The sequence below is a fragment of the Halichoeres trimaculatus genome, unplaced genomic scaffold (assembly GCF_033239565.1).
Source record: "Halichoeres trimaculatus isolate MK-OKI-2021-1 unplaced genomic scaffold, fHalTri1.1 fHalTri1_scaffold_16, whole genome shotgun sequence".
Lineage (NCBI taxonomy): Eukaryota > Metazoa > Chordata > Actinopteri > Labriformes > Labridae > Halichoeres > Halichoeres trimaculatus.
The window spans coordinates 20,255,368-20,274,783 of NW_027437194.1; the positions used below are offsets into that span (position 1 = coordinate 20,255,368).

General features: G+C 41.9%; 1 protein-coding gene across 1 annotated transcript in view; it reads right to left on the reverse strand.

Moving 5' to 3' along the window:
- Positions 1–16,463, reverse strand: part of pappaa (pregnancy-associated plasma protein A, pappalysin 1a) — a 121,639-nt gene extending 105,176 nt beyond the window's left edge. Inside the window, exons 1-2 of the mRNA XM_074690474.1 lie at positions 15,578–16,463; positions 5,790–6,891 (exon numbers count right to left, since the gene is read on the reverse strand). Coding sequence (XP_074546575.1) covers positions 5,790–6,891; positions 15,578–15,968 — 1,493 coding nt within the window. The 5' untranslated portion in view covers positions 15,969–16,463. The remainder of the gene's footprint in view (positions 1–5,789; positions 6,892–15,577) is intronic.
- Positions 16,464–19,416: the final 2,953 nt, after the last annotated feature.

A 19,416-nucleotide genomic window follows, 5' to 3' on the forward strand; every position in this document is an offset into this window, starting at 1 on the left:
AAGCTTGAGCATGGCTGACTTGGAAGATGGAGAGATTGAGTTGAATTTATTTATCAATTAAGACTCTCATGTTGCTGTTTTTGTGGTTTAAAGCCAGGATGAGCTTTCCAGTTTTGAACAAGGGTTGGCACGGGTGTTTACCTGCTCGTGTTTTCACGTGCTGCTAGGATTCCCAAAGAAGTACAACAAACCATGAGTTATTTTTAAGGATTTTGTCATGTATCAAACATGTTAGACACATAGAAGAGCTTTCAAGGAGAGGACCAACTTCAAACAGTAAGCGAAAGTGAGATGCTAAGATACTTAGCCTGTTGGCAAGTTTCTAGTGAAAACCAGCCTCTTAGGGGACTCAACCACTAGATACAAGATATTTGATCAGTTGGTGTTATTCTTCATTCTGATTAATACCAGGTCATTGTCAATGTAAGTCTCCAGAGATGCCTACAGGAGCAGTCAGGATCAAGTGGCACCCCAGTGTAAAATATGAAGCCTATGCAGAAATGCTAAAAACTACAGTTCCTCAAGCCTCCACTGAAAGCTTGCTCTGGAATTACCAAAAACCCCATACACACCAATCTAAAAAAGTTTTTTTATGGCAAAAACAAACATGACACAAACTGTACACAGGCTGATTTAAATCACAGGCGGTCAACCTGTAGCTGACTGCAAAAAGGGATAAAGGCCTTACGCTCTGCCCCATCGAAACTTGTATGAGGCTAGGTTGAGTTCAGTATTTCTAATATGACACCTGTCTTTGATAGGCTTAAAAACCTCATATCAGAAACAAACAAGTGACATCACGGATACTACTTCTAAATGTTGTACGTTCAGAATATAGTGTTAGTTAATGTAAAATTGTGACTTAAATAAGGATTTCGTAGAACCTTTGGTTTGCTTTCACCCAAAGCAGCCACATCCCAATGACATAATGCTGAGGCTGTTTGAAGTCAGAACAGTGTGCACCTTTCAAACACTGACTTTCTATCTGTCTATGCACATCTCACTCAAACCTCCTTGCCAGAAACTCCCCCCCTGTCACACACCCTTCAACTATTTCCCCATCCCATAGCCCCTGTTACCCTCTCTTGCCTCTCATCATACTTTTTTTTATTTTTTCAGGCGAGATGAGCCACTTGGGAAGAACAGGATTTTCCATGCATTTAACCACACCACTTTTCAGACATGTCCCAAGAAGAAAAACTTTTTAAGACCCAACCGAGAAAAAGAAAAAGAGAGCGCAGAAGAAGAAGTGAGGTGAAACTACAGATTGCTTGAATTCAAGCCTCACTGCAGGGCATCTGTTAGAGATCAAGAGGTGTGTGAGGAAGCATAAGTGCCATGTTAATGCTTTTATATCTGATACATTATAAAAGGGGATTATGACTTCTCCCATTTGCACCCATATATAATTTATAAAAGCTCATAAATTTGTTTTGTATACATATGTCTGAGGCAGCATGCTGGGAAAGCAGGGGTTTTCTGGCATGGCAGTGACGGTCTCACAGCCAAGAACACTTTTAAATTGGAGGGGGGCCCTCAGCTTCCCTGTCATCGAGGCGGTCAACACCACACCTTAAACCCATCATTCATCTCTGCCTTTATTACTATACTTGCAAGCTCCCCTTCTAACCCTCCAACCTACTTTCTTATTAAGATTTTCATGTCCAAGGAAGACACATGTGGAGGCAACTTGCCATGTGGATTCCAGAGATCCTGAAGATATACAGAAATGATGACTGGATGGTCCGTTTGGTCCATCAACTCCTTAGAAACAGTTGATTGAGTCGTTTGGTGGACACTGTCTCTTTGTGAACCTCTTCATTGGCCTTACTACTAAATTATTTCTTCTTTTCCATGATATCACCAAAGCATTATCATTTGAACTCCCTCAGTCCCCACACTCTACTTTCTCCTCTTCCATCTTGTCTGGTTATCTCTTTTCTTCCACAGAAGACACATAGATCAACACTTGCATTTTACGGATCTCACAGCATCTGCTACTTACTGAGACTTAAATTGGAAAACTACTATCTAGAGACATACACTCTGACCAACTGGATAGGAAAAGGATCCCCCAACTCCAACCTTAAACACAAATTCTTGATTAGATATCATAAACTCTCCCAATGTGTGAATCCCTTCATGAGCATCTCTTGACTTCAGACCCCCAGAACATTGCCAAAGCATTATCCGTTAAATTCCTCGGTGTGTAATATGTTAAAAAGACCACCTACAGTATCTGGCAACATATATTCCCATTTAAGCCAGATGTAATCGCTTGTCCTGCCTTTGGGCCCCTCCTTCCTGCAATTCCCTCTCTGACTCCAGAGCAGCAGAGAGACTTCTATCACCCCCCTCGAGAGCACAGGTGAAACCACCACAACAGGTGCTTTTATAAGTGTGCTGTGGCTTTAAAAGGGAAGTGCAAAGTCCTGGTATTTACGCCCAAGCACTCCATTATGTTTTATGGGACGGGGGCTAAGGTTTAGACGACCAACTGTAAAATACCCAAGTCAAGGGCCCTGAAGATTAGCTCCCCGCTCCGAGCTGGAATACTACAGGGAGAGGGAGTGGAGGGAAAAGAAAAGAGTGGTCCATCCATTAACCTGCCACACTGAGAGGTATTGACTCAGTAAGGGGAGGGACACAGAGGCCAAAGAAAAACAGATGACCTCTTAGCCCCCTATAGCAGGTGTAAAACTTCATTTCCCAAAACATACTTAAGTTGTCCTTTTATTACCTTTGAAAAGTTTCTGTATCCATCCTCATGAAGCATTTTAATCAACGCTCAACTCACATTTTGCCTCATATGAGTTCTTATTCCACGTCATCTATCATCTATCCAGTTACTCAATAACAGATCGTTTATAAGAAGTTGTAGAACAACACAAGAGACTTATATAACTTTTTTTAGAGTGCCTTTTTCTAGGGATGGGCATTTCAACCAAAAAAACTATTTACCGATTAACTGAATAGTTCCCTGCCGCCCCCTTCAGACACTTGGAGATAATGATCCATTTAATGACTGTGCAAAGTTGTTAAATATGATATACAGAGAAATAAGATCTACATATGTTTTATAGTTTAAACTTGTTAATCTTTTGAGAATTTATTTAATAGAAGTTTCTCCAGAACTTTTTTTGTTCTAAAACAGCAAACATGTACAGCTTTAAGATGCCCTACAACTACTGTCTGGGGGTTATATCAAGATGCAATTCAAGGCTGTTTAAAACAGGTGGAAAAACTATGTTTTTAAGGATAAAATAACAGTTACATGAACTAAGATTATTCAGGTATTCAAAAATCGCAACACATCCTTTTTTATTTATGTTTTTCATTCTTTTTTCAGAAATTGTAAATTTATGTTGCTTATAATTTGGTGGACATAATTATTAGGATTTTGAGTTTTTTTATTTAAAATGGTCATTTAAATACCCAAGAAACTAATAAAATATCTACAAAGTCATCATTATGTCATTACCACCAAATTGAGCTATCATAAAGTGATTTCGGTCATTTTCCCAATTAAAAGGAACACTGAAATATGGACTGGCCACTTCACTTTCGGACCTCAATGCCACTGAGCCATATAGGGCTGTGTTGGAAAATAAACTGGACAGGTGTATTGTACATTCAAAGAAAAGCCTGGGGCTGGAGTTGCTGAAGACGTAGGATAACATTAGAGTCTCAGGAAATGTGATGACACTACAACGGAAACAATAGGACTCACTCCATCTAAATTTTGTTGTTTTCAGAGCAACCATTTGCATGTTTCATATCATGCTTTAGACGCAAAAAAAAAGCTTCTTCACAAGCAACATTTCTGACGTGATGTAGTCAGCAGTACAATAAGTGCCATCTGAAACTATCATATACCACTAAAGTCACAAGACGTGTCAAGACCAAAGGCTGGCAAAACAATGCAATCCTTAGTCACACACAGCAGCACAGATAAAGGGGGGTTATTAACAATAGCATTTTAAGAGCAGAGACTGTTGCAGGACCACAGTGTAGCCCGAGTCCCATGTAAGCCAGACTTTTAAAAAACACTACATGTAAGTGGTAACAGGCGCAGATGCTGAAGAAATAAATGCAGGAACCTAACAACCATTGTTCCCTAGTATGCTCAGCACATTGTTCACCCAGGATTCCATAATTAAGAGGGAATGTCAAACTGTTTGTAGTGCAGCTCTCTGCAAGTCTCCCCAGACATACCATAATCAAAGCAAAATAAGCAAGCACTTGACGAGATTCCATCTATTTTGCGTCCTCTTTCCATCTTTCTATCTGTCATGTCTTGCCGGTAACCTAAGCTAGTCCTTCAATGTCCACAGGGAGGTCTGAACACTGCAACAGCAAGCAATTTGCCAATGGCTGATGTCTAAATGAAGTCCTTTGCCCGCTGCTTGATGAATGAGCTTCTAATGATGACTAAGCTGGAAGGGATTTGGTAGGAATTGAGAGATGGAGGCAAAGGCAAACCCACCTGCTTTTCCCCTCTCATGTTGTTAATTAGATGTCATTATTTAGCTATTTAGCAGTCATTTTAAACAACATGGCAGTGCCAAGCAGACAATGCTTCCAGCTCAACTGTGATTGAAAACAGTCTGCTTTCCCTGATTCATCCTATCAGAAGTACCCAAACAATCCCACACACTACTCGTCTTTCTCCTCTTCCCTTGTCCCCGTTTGACAGTGTCATGAAACACTGACAAACATCTGAATTTCAGCCATTTCTGTCTCTCTTTCTGGCGTAACCATAAAGACCTCCTGCATTGTCCACAAAAATGTCTCAGTCTACTGTGTCGAGTTTCGGTTGTACCAAGAATCAAACAATCCTGCTATTGGAGGTCTGGCATAAGCCTTATTACAGCAAATTCCAGAGATTTGTTCTCCTTGCCAGCTTTTACTCATCAACTAGGAGCCACAATGAGATAACCACAAAAACAAAAACTTGCATGCATTCATGAAGGCCTGTGTATTCTCCTGAAGTAGTGACATGACACCGCATAATCTCTTGCTCCATACACGGTGCACCTTGGAGAGTTTTCACTGCTGGTGTTCACATGCAAGTGAAGTGAACTTTCTCCAATGTTTTCTTTCTTGGAAAATTCTTCCAGGCATCCACGTTTAGGAAGCTATACCTGCAGGAAACATGTCTTTCAGTGGTTTCCTGGAAAGAGCAGCATGTCTTTGAAACTGTTTCCATCACCACACGCAAACGGCACACTGGACTCTCTTTTCTGACCTCTAATTGCCCCCATACTCTGTTTGAATTCCTCTTTAAACTAATAAACTTCTTCTCCAATCAAGCCGGCTTAATTAGGACCACTTGGTGTAAGAGACACAGTCTAGGGGAGGGTGGGGAGAGCTGTTGAAAAATTGATACGAAAATGAGTGGTCTGGCCTGCACATTTGCTACCAGTAAAGTCATCCGGTTGCGTTTGTTTTGCCCCGCTTAAGTGTGGAACACTGATTGAACCAGGCCAAGGCTAGATTGGACGAGCTGTTCCCTGAGGATTTCCCAGGCCACACAGGCTGGGAATTATGTTACACTCTGCCTCAGCCCAAATGCTCGGGAAACAGTAGGACTAGACATTAAAATCTCTCCTCAGGGAAACATGTATGGAAACATTTGATGTTTGATTGACTCTAGGCACGTACGACCAGTTGGTTTATGAATATGATTTAGTTACGCCAACCCAGAAGAACAATCAGAGCTCCGAGTCCTCTCTTTGTCAGACAACAACTTAACAGGATTTACTAAAACTGGAAACTTGATGACTTACTTGTGCGGAGAAGAGCGGTTGAAACAGGTTTTGGTCACGTCCGTCACATTGGGATTACAGCAGTCGCCAAGGTCGTAGAAGAAGTTCTCCCAGTTACATTCAGGATCACAAACACCGTTCCCCTGCTTGTGCTCAGGGCAACGGCTCCGGTGCCCAGACATACAATCACCTGCGTCGTACCCTGTCAGTGGATGGTTGCATTCTGGGTCGCATGCATCATCCCCGACTTTGCTGATGTCACAGTTGGCGAGAATCAACCGGTTTCGAAGGGAAGAATTTGTTACGTTGTGAATGCTCAGCTCCCACGTGATGTTGTAAGGGCTGAAGGCGTCGTTCAGCTGCTGGTGCTGCAGGCTGATCTGGTGGTCGGATACAGTTGGCTTCATGCGCTCGTCATCCCAAATATTTATGACACGATACCGTATTTTCTTGAGGCGACGAAAGGTCCAAAGGTGGTTGTAGTTTTTGATGACTTCAACATTGTCACAGACAGTTTGACCACAAGTTGGCGGCTCCAGTTTTGTGTCTAATAACTCCTCTGAATTTCCACCACCACTACTGAGAAACCCTGATCGTCCAATTCCTCCTTGCTCAGGCTGAGGGAAGCTACCATCTTTGACGGTCAGCCACTTCCGACCTGGGTGTTCGAATGTTTCTCGAATAACCAGCTGAGGTAGATCTAAGGGGTCATCATGGCCATGCATATCCCTGATAATATGCCTCTGCCCTCGAGCCTGCCTCCAGAGTCCGACTCTCTCCACCACCCCCCTGTAGTTGTGATTCAGTGCATTTCCTCCTATCATCAGTACTTTGCACTTTTTGGTCAACGGACTGAAGACGTCTCCTGATTGCTCCCGACTGACGCCAACTTGGGCGCCATTGACAAAGAGCTTCATGTACACACCATCGTATGTGACTGCGACGTGTGCCCATTGGTTGGGAATGTAGCGAGCGTTGGAGTGGATGGAGGTCACTTTGTGAGCGCGGTCGGTTTTGAGGGAGAAGAAGAAGCGAGGGTCACGATTCCCATGTTCACTAACAGCCTGGATGCCGAGCAGCCAGCCTCGGTCACTGGAGGCGTAGAAACATTTGTCGTAAAGGCCTGGAAAGAGAATAGGAACGAAGTTAGTCTGTGTAAACGTTTTAAAGAGACAACACTTGTTACTTTGAGTTCACATCCTCGCTTTCAATTTGACAAGTCTTGATAAAGCTTTTCCTAAATAATTTTTTTGTTGGGAGACAGTTCAATTTTTACATTTTGAACACTCTAGGTAGTTATTGCATGTTCTGAAAAGTTTCACAAGACAATCAAAATACAGAAGAGTTGAGGGAGCATATGTTTAAGTGTGATTTATTTGGAATCTGTGTGGATGCCATTCTGGAAATTGGGTTGAAGTGCATGTTTAACCAAGGGAGACCCCATGGAAATCTCTCTATATAGGGTTTTCTTGAACACTGAGCACATTTAAAAGCAGCTCGTGTAAATGTCCCTTGCTGGTGGGGAAGCCAGAAAAGGCTAGTTTTCTGTTTTTCTAGAGGTACCAAAACACCTTTTTCCTGTTTCACTTGGACCGTGTGTGTCAGCTTCAGCATGGTAATGTGTTTTCACTTCTTAGGGGATCTCTGAATGTTAACTGTTTGTTTGTTTTGCGCTTGTCGAGGTACGTGTGTGCCGGCACACATATTCATGTCTGTGTTCCTGAAGGCGTGTTCCTGACTGTGTGCGTAAGCTCGAACAACTGAGTGAGAGTTTGTGAAGAATCTAAAAACACCTCCACACTTCTTACACTGCAAAAAATGGGAGTCTAAATACAAGATTAAAAAAAAACTATATGCAATTAGAAAATGATTTTTCTTCAGATATATTCCAAAGTGCTACAAAAAAAAAGAAATATGAAATGCTAGCTAACAAACTGCTTAGAGCACGAGCAATAAAATCCAAAGGAACCCGAAAAATATCACATATTTATGTTAAACTATGACCCGCTATTAGAAAAGTGAGATTAAGATGATTTTTCAGTTTCAGTGAAATTGTTTGTGTCACAAATATATGTTTTTTTTGTGATATCTTGTGCAAAAACTGTCTCTTCTACATTATGTTTGAGCGTTTTAAATGGTCGGTACATGTTTTTAAATTATTTTGTGTAAGTCTTAAATCAAGCTACCTTGAAGGGGCTGTGAGTGCTAACAGAAAAGCTAATGTTTTTCCAGAACGAAGACTATATTTTGCATTAGCATTATCATCCACTGCCGTAAAGAGCTGATTCTTACCATGGCGCGCATTTGGTTTGGAAGCAAATGAACAGTAAGCAAATCTTCTTTTTAACACAACTTTTTTATTGTTTCAGATGGTTTCTTTTCAGGATACAAAGTTGCAAGGTAATGCATCTATTAATGGTTACATAGCACTGTTGTTCGAAACATGACAACAAACAAACTTTCTAAATTCAGTTTGTACCATTGTTTAGTAATGGACTATATTTAGTGCATGAGACGTGTCCAGAACATGTAATTTGGTTAATGCACAATGCTTATTTTACCTGGTGATAAATAGGATTCTAATTGATACAAAGAAAAGACATGTTCATGATCAGTTAAGGATGATGCCTTATATTCAAAGTTAAATAGATCGGTATTTGTCAGTATTGAGCTTTCAGGCATGTACTTCTATACACAAAAAGATACTCAAATGCGACCAGATCTTAAGTATGGAGGATCCTTCAGTGGCATCTTTGATTTGTGCATTACATGCTTAGAAATGCCCTCCATATTTGACTTTGGAAAGGTTTCAAATTATAAGCTGTTTACCATAGCAATGATCACATCTTCGCTTTAACTCCTCGCCTGCTCAGATGTCTTTGTTCCCCATCGATTAGGACGCTACCTAAGCCGCCAGTAAGTGGCGTGCAAATGGTGATTGCACAGACATCTTGCTAACTTTGACCTGCTTCTAATTAGATGCACACTCCAGTATGAATTCATTAACCGGGTGTTTCAATGGACTAATGTTCAAAGAGTGAGGGCTGGGTTCAGCGTCAAGGTCAGTCCTTTGGTGGATGACGTTTTCAGGCTTTCCACAACACTGGAAGGAAAAAGCCTTCCATCTGTCAGCTAGTGCACTCAAGGCTAAAAGGTGTGCTAAAATGCTCGTAGGGCTCCTAGTGTAAACAGCTGTCATAATTCTGCCATGCTCAATTAATCTAACACACTCCACTTTTCCAGACCCTGCACTGCAACTCCTCCAGTTCGCGCAAACACACCTACACACACGTGCACATGCTTATACACATGCGTGCGTTTTTATGCATGTGCACATCTGTGTCCTCTCTGAAACAACACACACACACACACACACACACACACACACACACACACACACACACACACACACACACACACACACACACACCAACACACACACCAACACACACACACACACCAACACACACACAAAGGGATTTGCATGTGCACACGCAATGGTAGAGAGCTGTTCCTGTCAGGTTCAAAGGCAACCTTCCCTGCACTTGCCATTTGTCTTCTTCCAAGAAAAACACACTCAGGAAAAAAAAGAAAAAGTCAAAAAACACACATGCACACACAAAGAAAAATGTCACAAGGACTTGATAAAAAGCAGGGAGGAAGGGAACAATGAAGACTTGGTTTACTTTTCAGCTGATCTGGCTCTGAAAGGTCAGAGAAACACTTTTCATAGAGTCATATTGAAGTGACCGCCACGGAGGGGACAATGGAAAACTCTGTTAACATTTAGAAAACAAGTTATTGACTATCAAAATATCATCAAATGACTTAAAACACTTGACTTGAACCTTTTCACCATCAGTCCACTTTATTACATCTCACTCAAGAGTTTGAGGTTACAATCGGTGCTCAACACACATTGAAACTCCAAACACTCATCAGGTGATTAGTCTAACCTTGAGATTCTCCTCTCAGAAACCAAAGTTGCTGCTTGTTATGTCAGAAAAAGAAAAGGATACTCTGTGAAGACAGCACCACAACAAACCTCTTATCACCAACATTATCTGCCACCACCTGCAAATAATCACCCTCAGCATGTCATGGAAGACATCCTCCTCTTCTTTTGATGCGGGACAACCCAACATGACCCGGTTACAAGTGCTAATAGGGCATAACAAAGTTTGCATAACATTTGGACACATAACTTGATGTTCTGATTGTGTATAGGTAACTTTGATAAATGCTTTCCCAAAGCTGGGATCAATTCTACCCATATGTAACAGTCGTGATGGGAAATGACGGCACAGGAAACGCTTTTCATCTGCAGGTCTGGTGGTTGAGCTTAGAGGGCTCAAGTCAGGCACTACACTTGTGTTTGATAAAAATTTGATCCGGTCATGTGTGGAGTGGGAGTAAGAGATATTTATCCCTGAAATTCTTCTTTTTTTCCCTCTCAGATGTGGTTCTGCCTTACCTCTTTGATAGACCGTTGGTCAAGGCAGGTTTATTTATATGGCATAATCTGGCAGCAAGGTAATTCAAAGTGCTTTAGAGGAAAACCTGAGCTTACAAATCAGTGATCATCATAAATACATGCAACATCTGTGGGCTTAAATAGTTTCCTGTTTAATTTTAATGCAAATGAGGAATTGATCAGCCATGGTCCATGTGGGGGATGCAAATTCACGATGCAGCCTTTCAATTTTCACAAATTACAGAAATTTCTCTGCAAAATTGACCTTCAAAACTGAAGATCCTCTCAGCTTTGCAGTGTTTTGCTGCAGTGGACTGGCCTTTTAAACACTGGTGGTGTGAGAACCTGATACCTCTACGTCAATGTGTCCGCATTGCTCTGCAGCACTCCTCCGAAACACATGAGGGCAGTGTGGTCTGTGTGATTTTCAGATTGCCTGTTTCTACCCCAGCCAAGTTTTCTCCTTGCTTTTTCACAGCGCTTTGAGCATATTCAGTTATACCGGAGCTGATACATGTTGCAGTAAAACATAGAGTAATTATTAAGGTAAAGACTGTAATGAGCTTTCAGAGCCCATTAGCGACTTTTTCTAAAGTTTGAAAAATCTGAAGTAAAAGTGTGGATCGATCTTACTCTTCTTAAGCAGTTGCTGCTGTGGGCCCCTCCCCTACTCCAAAACACAAAAGCGACACACTGGCCAGCCAGAGAAGGCTGCTACATGTAACTGAATGGTGTGTGTCTTTTTAGGTTACTTCTGCCAGTCCCACAAAGGAGAAGGGTTGTTATATTGACATTAAAGAAAAATAAAGAATCAACAGAAGAAAGTTCATTTGTAGTTACTAACATAGAACGGTGTTTTTTACTCACTTTTTGACTCTCCCACAACAATCGGCTCTCCTACAGTGTCCATAACAAATACATACAAATGGCCAATTATACAAAAAATTCAATGACGTCATTTAGTGACTTCCTCTAGTTACTTCTTTTAACAACAAGGACAGCCAAAAGGAACTTTCCTCACTGAGGACATGGCAACTCTTGACTGTTGGTTAATTGGAGTGTCTAAGGGCTCACTTACACAACAGCATTTCATCCGAAAACTCTGAAACACAGTGAAAAAATTACCATTTACACAGAAACGCTGAGACTAGAAATGCTGTAGTAAGCATGCCAGGCCTGTAGGTGGTGCTTTAACTTTCTTGTCCAGAAGCAGGTTCTGGGGGACTCCTCTGAGGAGAGTTGGGCCAATCATCTGGTGTATTGGTGAATACTAAGGGTGCGTCTCAAAGCTCCAAAGTTCCATCCTTCCTTCCTCCACATGCTTCGTTCACTTGCATCCTCCACCAGAGATGCATGGGAGAGACGCGAGGAAAAGAGAGGAGAGAGGATGGAGGAGATTCATTTTTTAGAGCAATGGGACATCCTCTCCTTAGGAGCGTCACATGATACGACGTGTTTCAGTGATGACGGCATCAGCTGATCACCTCTGGATCATCTGTCAGTCATCTCTAACAGCTGTTTGTGCGTCTGGGCATGTGCGCTGTAATAACTCTGATGAAACGTAAACAGTAACAGAGGTTTGTCTGTTCCTTTAACCTGTTTAACAAACACGTGACCATGAAGAAAACCTGCTCTTGGTTTATTCTGTGTGCAGTTTAGAAGCTCATATGGATCACTTTTCCGGTAAAATGCGTGAGATAATTTATGAATTATCTAGCCTTTATCTTGAGCCCATCTGATCGTGAACACTGAAGCATATCAATATAACCCACCTTATTGTGTCTCATGAAGATATTATTTATCAGTCAGTTTTCTATATTAATCCTCTGTTATATTGATTTGATGATGGTTGTGTTCAGTGTTTTGTGCTTTAAACTCACAGCGAACACTTTATTACCAGATTTACGATCAGTTTCTGAACGATCCTCCGTGCCCGTTCTCAGCTCGTCTTTTCTCTCATTAAACTTCGTTGTGTTTGTGAAGTTACATGAAAAGTCTGAGCCGCTGCAGCGTCCAATCAGAGAGTGATATTCAATATGGGGGCGTGTCTGTCAGTGAAAAGACTTCCGCAAAGCCGGCTCTTGTCTCCTTGATCATAGCTCCTCCGATCAGTCTCCTCCATCCTCTCTCCTCTCTCCTCTGAGCGCAATTATCGCTTTGGGACAGTCTTCAAAATGGCAACTGGGAAAGTACTTCCGGTGTCTTGGAGGAGATAGGACGGAGGAAGCAGAAAGTTAACGCATTGAGACGCACCTTAAGTGCAGAAGTGGAGCAACAGATGCACATTTTGTTGAAAGACAGTTAGCAGATTGAGCTGCACAAGCACAACGCAATAGTCTGCAACAATAGTAACAACGTTACTGTTGTACTGTTGTATGCACTTGCTTGAAGCGGAGCGTGATGTCAGCATTTCCACTGAAAACGCCAGCTTACAACTGTGTCTGCAGTGTTTCGGAAAAATTCCACTCTGGAGGCCATTCTCAAAAGTTTGCGTTTCAGGTCGGCAAGAATGCTGTGCAAACGCAGGGGTGAAACGCAACAGTACTATTGAGTTTCACTCTAAAACTGTTGACGTGTTAACGGCCCCTAAAGCACAAGTAAGTATTCCTCAATCCCTTTCTTTTATTTGCTGCCTTTGTTCCTTCTATTTGTTGTATTTTTTTATTTTGCTGATTTTTTTTTTTTTTTTTATATATTTGATGTACTTTGTGAAGCCTTGTAACAACATACAATGAAATTCATAAATGACTGTTTATTTTTTCTTAACTACAGTTCCTTTAGCCTCTTCCTGATTCTTCATGGTTTTATGTATGGTCCAATAAGAGACTTTGTTTCAAACTTGTCACCAATTAAGAGAATTCCTCTCATTTTCTTGCTGCCTGTCATTTTGATGGTTACATTCTGTTGATAAGGTGATACAGTCTATGGATGTCACTGGATGAGTCTCTTAACCAGCAACAGCACCCTGTCTTAAATATAAAGCCTATACAAAAGTTTTAGAAGCTGCAGTTCATTGAGCAGCCACTAGAGGCTGGCTGCTAAAGTAACAGCAACCACATACACACTAATTCAAAAAAGTCATTAAATTGACCAGAAATGTCACGTTCCTCAGACCAACAAAAATCATTGCCACCTTCAGTGCAACTTTTCTGAAGCTGCCATGAAATCAGGAGTTCCAGGCCCCAACAACCACAGAAATTACCTGTGAAATCTTGGTGTGACAGTACTAAATAATGACATGACAGTGAGTCCAGCACTCAATGACCATCACAACCAGCATAGAAAATAACAACTGAAAGGTACACTGAATTTAAGATGATGGAAATAAAAGCAGCAGTCAAAACAACAGTGTTAAAAAATAAACAGCAGCTTCTGCAAACAACACTGCGCTGGGATCAAAACAAGAGGATGGAGCGTTTTTCAGAGGCACTGGGATTTTTGAGTTCTGAATTGGATTTAAAAGATTAGGCTTTATTGAATTTGTTCAGTCATCATATTTGTTCTCTTTAGGTCCCCCTCTTTGGGACAAATCTTAAAAATGGACACACAAGATTACACATGAATATTAATCTCCAGCAGGCACACGTTGGGGGATGGGGTGCAAAAACAACACCTGTAAAATCAACACTTTCAGACATTAAATCGTGATGAAACGATACATTTTCTGTCAGGATTGTGTGCCAAGGATGTTTATCAAACTCTCTGATCATCTGTTGTCGCACAGGATTGCCTTCTACTGTGCAGATGTTCATGTTATTGTGTCCGTCCTCTGTAAATCTAGGAGTCACTCAGGTCACAACAGACCCTCTCACCCCCTTTTCCTCCCCCCCAGTTTGAGACTCTTATGAGGGATTGGTTTTACAGAGCTTGTCCCTGCCAACTGGCTAGCGCTACCTAAAAGTGTGCTGAATCTCCAAACACACACAATCTCACAAACACACACACACACACACACACACACACACACACACACACACACACACACACACACACACAAGTGATTATTCTTGCCTGTGTGTTTGAGGGGGGTTGAAGTCAGACAGACGGAAAGTAAAGGAGCATGTAAATTTACTCATATAGTTCTGCAAAGTCCCCAAACGTGCAGGCAGGCTGGCATAAAAGCGGCTGAGGAGGACTGAGTTCAATTCAGTTCAGTTCAGTTCAAAGGCAGCCATCTGCACAAGTACTGTAGCAGGCAATGACTTGTGTATGCAACGCTCCCTATCGGCAAGGAAAAGCAACCAAAACCGTCCTATACTGTAATGCACAAAAAGCGCCATTGGTCAAAAAAGCAGATGATGCAGAACTGTTTTAACACCTCTCTGGTGCTCTTTTACGCATGGCTGCAGGACAAAAAGGAGTGCGCGCAGATGTCAGCCGCAAAGTGAGAAGCTTTCCTCTGACGACAGGCATCTATTCAAGTGTGCCTCTGCAGTCAGGACAGATATACATCACCCAAATCTGATTGCGCCTTTTTTACAAACTCGTCGACCAACGCATGATTTCGCACAAGAGTCGTGCGCTTTGGAGAGACGCGCGACTTTCACACTACCACCTCCACCACAGCACAAACACAAGCACAAGCACGCAGGACATTTTCAGGCATGAAGAGGGAAACCCTGGGTCTCTCACTCCTGTCCCGTAACTCCGGTAGCCAATCCAAAAGGTGTCGGTTTTGGGGAAGGAGGAGGGGTGGGCACTCATGCTTGCGGCTCGAGCTGTGTGCTGTTGAGCGTCTCCACACACAGGCACGCACGCACGCGCGCACCCACACACACATTGCAAATCTCTCCCTTGCTTTGTGCCTGACGTGACGTGCTCGCTCACAAAGTTTTGGCCATTACATCATAGTTTTAAAATAGCCAAGACGGGCTCGGAGAAATTACATTTTACGCACAGTGACATCAGCTGCTGGTCAAGTAGATGCGGTAGCTTCTATCTGCTGCCTGTATTCATCACTTGTGTTTTTCTTTTCAAAGCGTAAATCACATTTTCAGAGTGCGAAATGAGAGGGAAAGCGGTGCGTAAAATAAAAGCGTACTGCAGCGATTTTTATCTGCAAGGTGGCCAACTTAAATGTGATCAAATCTTCAGTGACCCGGTGCTTGCACTACCTAAAATATCCGCTGTACTTTTTAGAGCATTACATCATTGTCTAGCCTGATAGATGAACTCATTTTCAACTCGCTGAAACTGCATGTTGCTTTGTTTGATTTGACTAAATGACACATGGATGGAATAGTTCACGTGTGCATGTTTACTTCTCATTGAACTGGCTTTGGAGACACTCTGATAAAATGTTGACATACAGATGAGGATGTGAAGTCTATCTTACCTGCAATCACCGTGGGTGATCGTTGACCTCCCTCCGGTTTGATCCACAACTCAAGAGTGAAATTTCCTCGGGGTATCTCCACGCCAGGCTTCAGCCGCAGCTGGTCTCCTCTGCCGGTAAAATAGACCGCTTTACCCCGATCTGGAGAGTTTTCCTCCGCTTGAGAGGAGCGCCGACGCTGCCGGAGCACCCGTCGCTCCAAGCCGGGCAAAGAGCGTTTGCCCCGGGGCAGACGTGTGGCACAAGCCCCTGGGATGGTGGCTTTCGCCTCCCTAATGCGCACTAACTCCCTCTTGGATCTCCCCTTTCTCCGGACTGTCCCACACTCTGATCCAAAACACAGGAGGAGAATCACCAGGCAAGACACCCAGGGAGATGTCCAAAGTTTCATTTTTCGGGAAAAATAAAAAAAGAAAAAAAAGAAAAGAAAAATAAAAAAAAAATAAAAAGAATAACTAGAAAAAAATGTAAGTCCACAATGTCTCTCTGGATTCCTCCCGAGTTTTTCCTTCTGTCTTTTTTACAGCCGTAGAATGTCAAAGCGTAGAAACTGTCTAAATAAACCCATAAAGCTATGCTGTTTTCCCCTCTTTATAATGCTAAGCCCCGGCCCCCTCTCTTAAGCAAAACTACTCTGGAGACATTCAGGGGACACAGGAATATTTGATTCATGTATGTGTTCCACGTTGCCTTTTCAATGGGTTCCCATTAAGCCAAAGGGATGACTAATAAGTAATCAATCAAGAGGGGGGTCCGGCCGATGCCCCCCTCATCCCCTCCAGTCGGTGTAGGAGTTACTCGCAGAAATCCACAGTTGTCCGCCAAGCTCTCGTCACACCTTTTTGTTGTTTCCTTATCCTACCCGTAAAACAGCATAAGAAATGGCACATATTAAATCCCAAAGAAAAGTGACAACAAAGCGACCTCTCATATTTATTACAGGAAACAAAGAGGTAAATTGGGAGCAAAAAAAGGAGTCCAAACTTCCCCCTCTCCTGTGTGCCTGTACAAAAGTTGAAATGCACTATAATATGTGCTAAGGCGAATGAGAGAAAGAGGGGCAGAGAGCTGCAGAAGTAGTAACCATCGCGGTCCTCATTGATTGCCTGGAGCAGATACACTTGGAGGAGTCGTGGCTCGGCGTCCAGCTTTAGAGGCAGTTTTCTCTCTAAGTCTTTTTAAGAACAACTCATGTTTCAAATGTTCCGGGGCTGCGTGCGTGTGTGTGTGTGTGTGTGTGTGTGTGTGTGTGTGTGTGTGTGTGTGTGTGTGTGTGTGTGTGTGTGTGCTTTTTTTCAAAGTGGGAAGTCACACAGGTAGGCAACTCTCACTGACGGCAATTCTCTCTGTGGCACATAGTGATAGGATGGTGTTTACGGAGTTTTGAAAGGCGTATATGTATCCCTCTAGCGGTTACAATTTAAACAATCCAACACTTCCACCGAGACCACAACACAGGAGCACGAGCAGACGGTCTGAGGACACGGGGAACTTACACTGAGCTGTGTTGTTTCCTCCTCCACATCCTGTCTAAAAGCACTCATTTTCTCTGACTTCACTTAGCAAGCAACAGACATTTACGCTTACCAATAAAGTGGTTGAAAAAAATATATATTGAAATCCATATTTTTATCACCTCAAAAAAATTGAAATGTTAAAAAAATATATTAAAATAAAAAAATAAAAAATCTGATGATTTATTATAAAGGTTGACCCACCCATCCTAAAAGTAATTTTCCATAAATTATCCTTGTAGTTACAGGAACAGTGTTTAGTTTTAGTTGGCATTTATTGGCTAAAACTTTGTTTGTAGTAATAAAACACAATAACCATAACTGTGTTTGAATAAGTAATTATCACCCGAAAAAAAGAAATGTTCATCTCAGGGGTTTAAAATTCACGAAGCCCTGAGATGTCCCACCCTGACGTCAGAATTCCTACTTGGAAACTCTTAAACTCTTAAACTTCAAATCCAAAATTTTGCAATTCACCACTTCATCCTCAGTGGGGGGAAACAAATAAGAAATAAATACACGGAACAAAAGAAATCATAATGATAATAAATTTATTTGTAACTTAGACTTGTTATGTGTAATAAAATTAAAAGTCCTGTCTTCCAACACGTTTCCATGTTGCTCTAACAAAGTGCATTGTCATTGCCTGGAATTTGCAAAGATTGCTGACAACAACATAAAAGCTAATGGTTAGCAATTTACGAGTTGCTTCAACCTGCCACTAGAATGCAGTCAACTTGTATTTGACACCATTTCCAATCTCTGAAATCCACTTTCTTATCATATAGATCAACATAGAAGCAGGTCCCTTCTTATAGATGCTTCCGTCTTGTTCCGCTACATTTCTTCCAAACTAGTACCATAAACATTTCGTAGTTTAATGAGAGGCCATGCAAAATGCACTGGTTGGAAGATGAACAAAAGAAAAGTGGTTGTTCTGCATGGTCAACAGACATCTTAAAGGAGGATGTTTCTCATGCCTCTCAGGAGTTTCTCGTCCTCACATGCCACCTTCCCTTCCAATCCAGTGTTGCCAAGTCCACTTACTATAAGTGACTCTGGGCTTCTTTTTCTGGAAAGTTTCTGAGGTATTGTCAGCTGTGGGTTGTGTTTTTTGGGCTTCTTTCCAAAGTGTTATTGCTTATTTGGGCTTGCCTCGTGTCCTGTATGAACCACTCTTGCTAATCTCACCCATTCCTTCCCCCCTGCAACCCCCAACACACAGATAACAGAAAAGATCAGAGCCATAGTTAAAAGAGCTATGCTGCTTTTTCAGGGCGGTTGAGTGTAAGCAGAGAGCTACTTTCTCGATCTTAAAAATTTGAACCAGTCTGTCAGGTATTTCTCTCATGCATACATTTTCTTGGACCTCATGTCTGTGATGTCACCCATTTGTTTCTGATACTGAGTTTTGGTGCTTAAAGTCATGGGAACCTATCAGAAATGTTGATTTTATCCTGGATTAGTTTTGAGTTTGGATGAGGTAAAGAGGCGGGTCTTTAGCCACTTCACTGGCAGCAACAGGGTCTCTGCCTGTCAGTGAAATCAGCCATGCCCTTGTATGGGCAAAACTCTGAAATTTAATAACTTCAAAAATAAAAACAAGTTAAAGAAAAATCAACAAATTTTCCAGCCAGCTTCATGCTGAATCTTGGAACTACAACTAGTCTGGTTTATACTTCCAACTCATAAGATGTGGACTTCCTCAAAAATAAAAACCAGGTTGGACTAACACATATCACAGGTCCTGTGATTGGTCTGCTAGGTGACATCATATTCCCTACATTGCCGACATTTTCTGGATTGCCATACAACTGTCAAACATCCTCTGACATCTCTTCTCTTCCTGTATTAGCTACAACTGCAATATGATCAACTGCTGCTCAATTTCTATCTGCTCCAACCCTGACATGACTGTTATCAGATAAGGTGTCAGGAGTCATCAAACAAGCAGAGAATGTAAGGTGGCTGGTAACTATTGGGAAAACCCGTGTTTAGCCATAGTATTGCAGAGAAATGAAGACATGCCAACTCCCAAGTATGTAGCACTCAAACAATGGTCACTATGATGTAGTGATAACGTAATGCCAGTGAAGTATAAACCAGGTTAAAATTTAGAATATGGTGTTAGCCTTCAGCAGCTTGGGTTCGGGTCCAGCCTGCATTAGTTTTTGTTCTACCCTTTGGTTTGTATTCGCCAGCTAAAGGCATAAACACCTGGGGAAAAGAAACGATTATAATTAATAAAAATTCTGATGCTCAATGTGACCCCATACTTTGTTGGAGTGCACTGCTTTTAGACCCAGCTCATGTCTTGTTTTACAT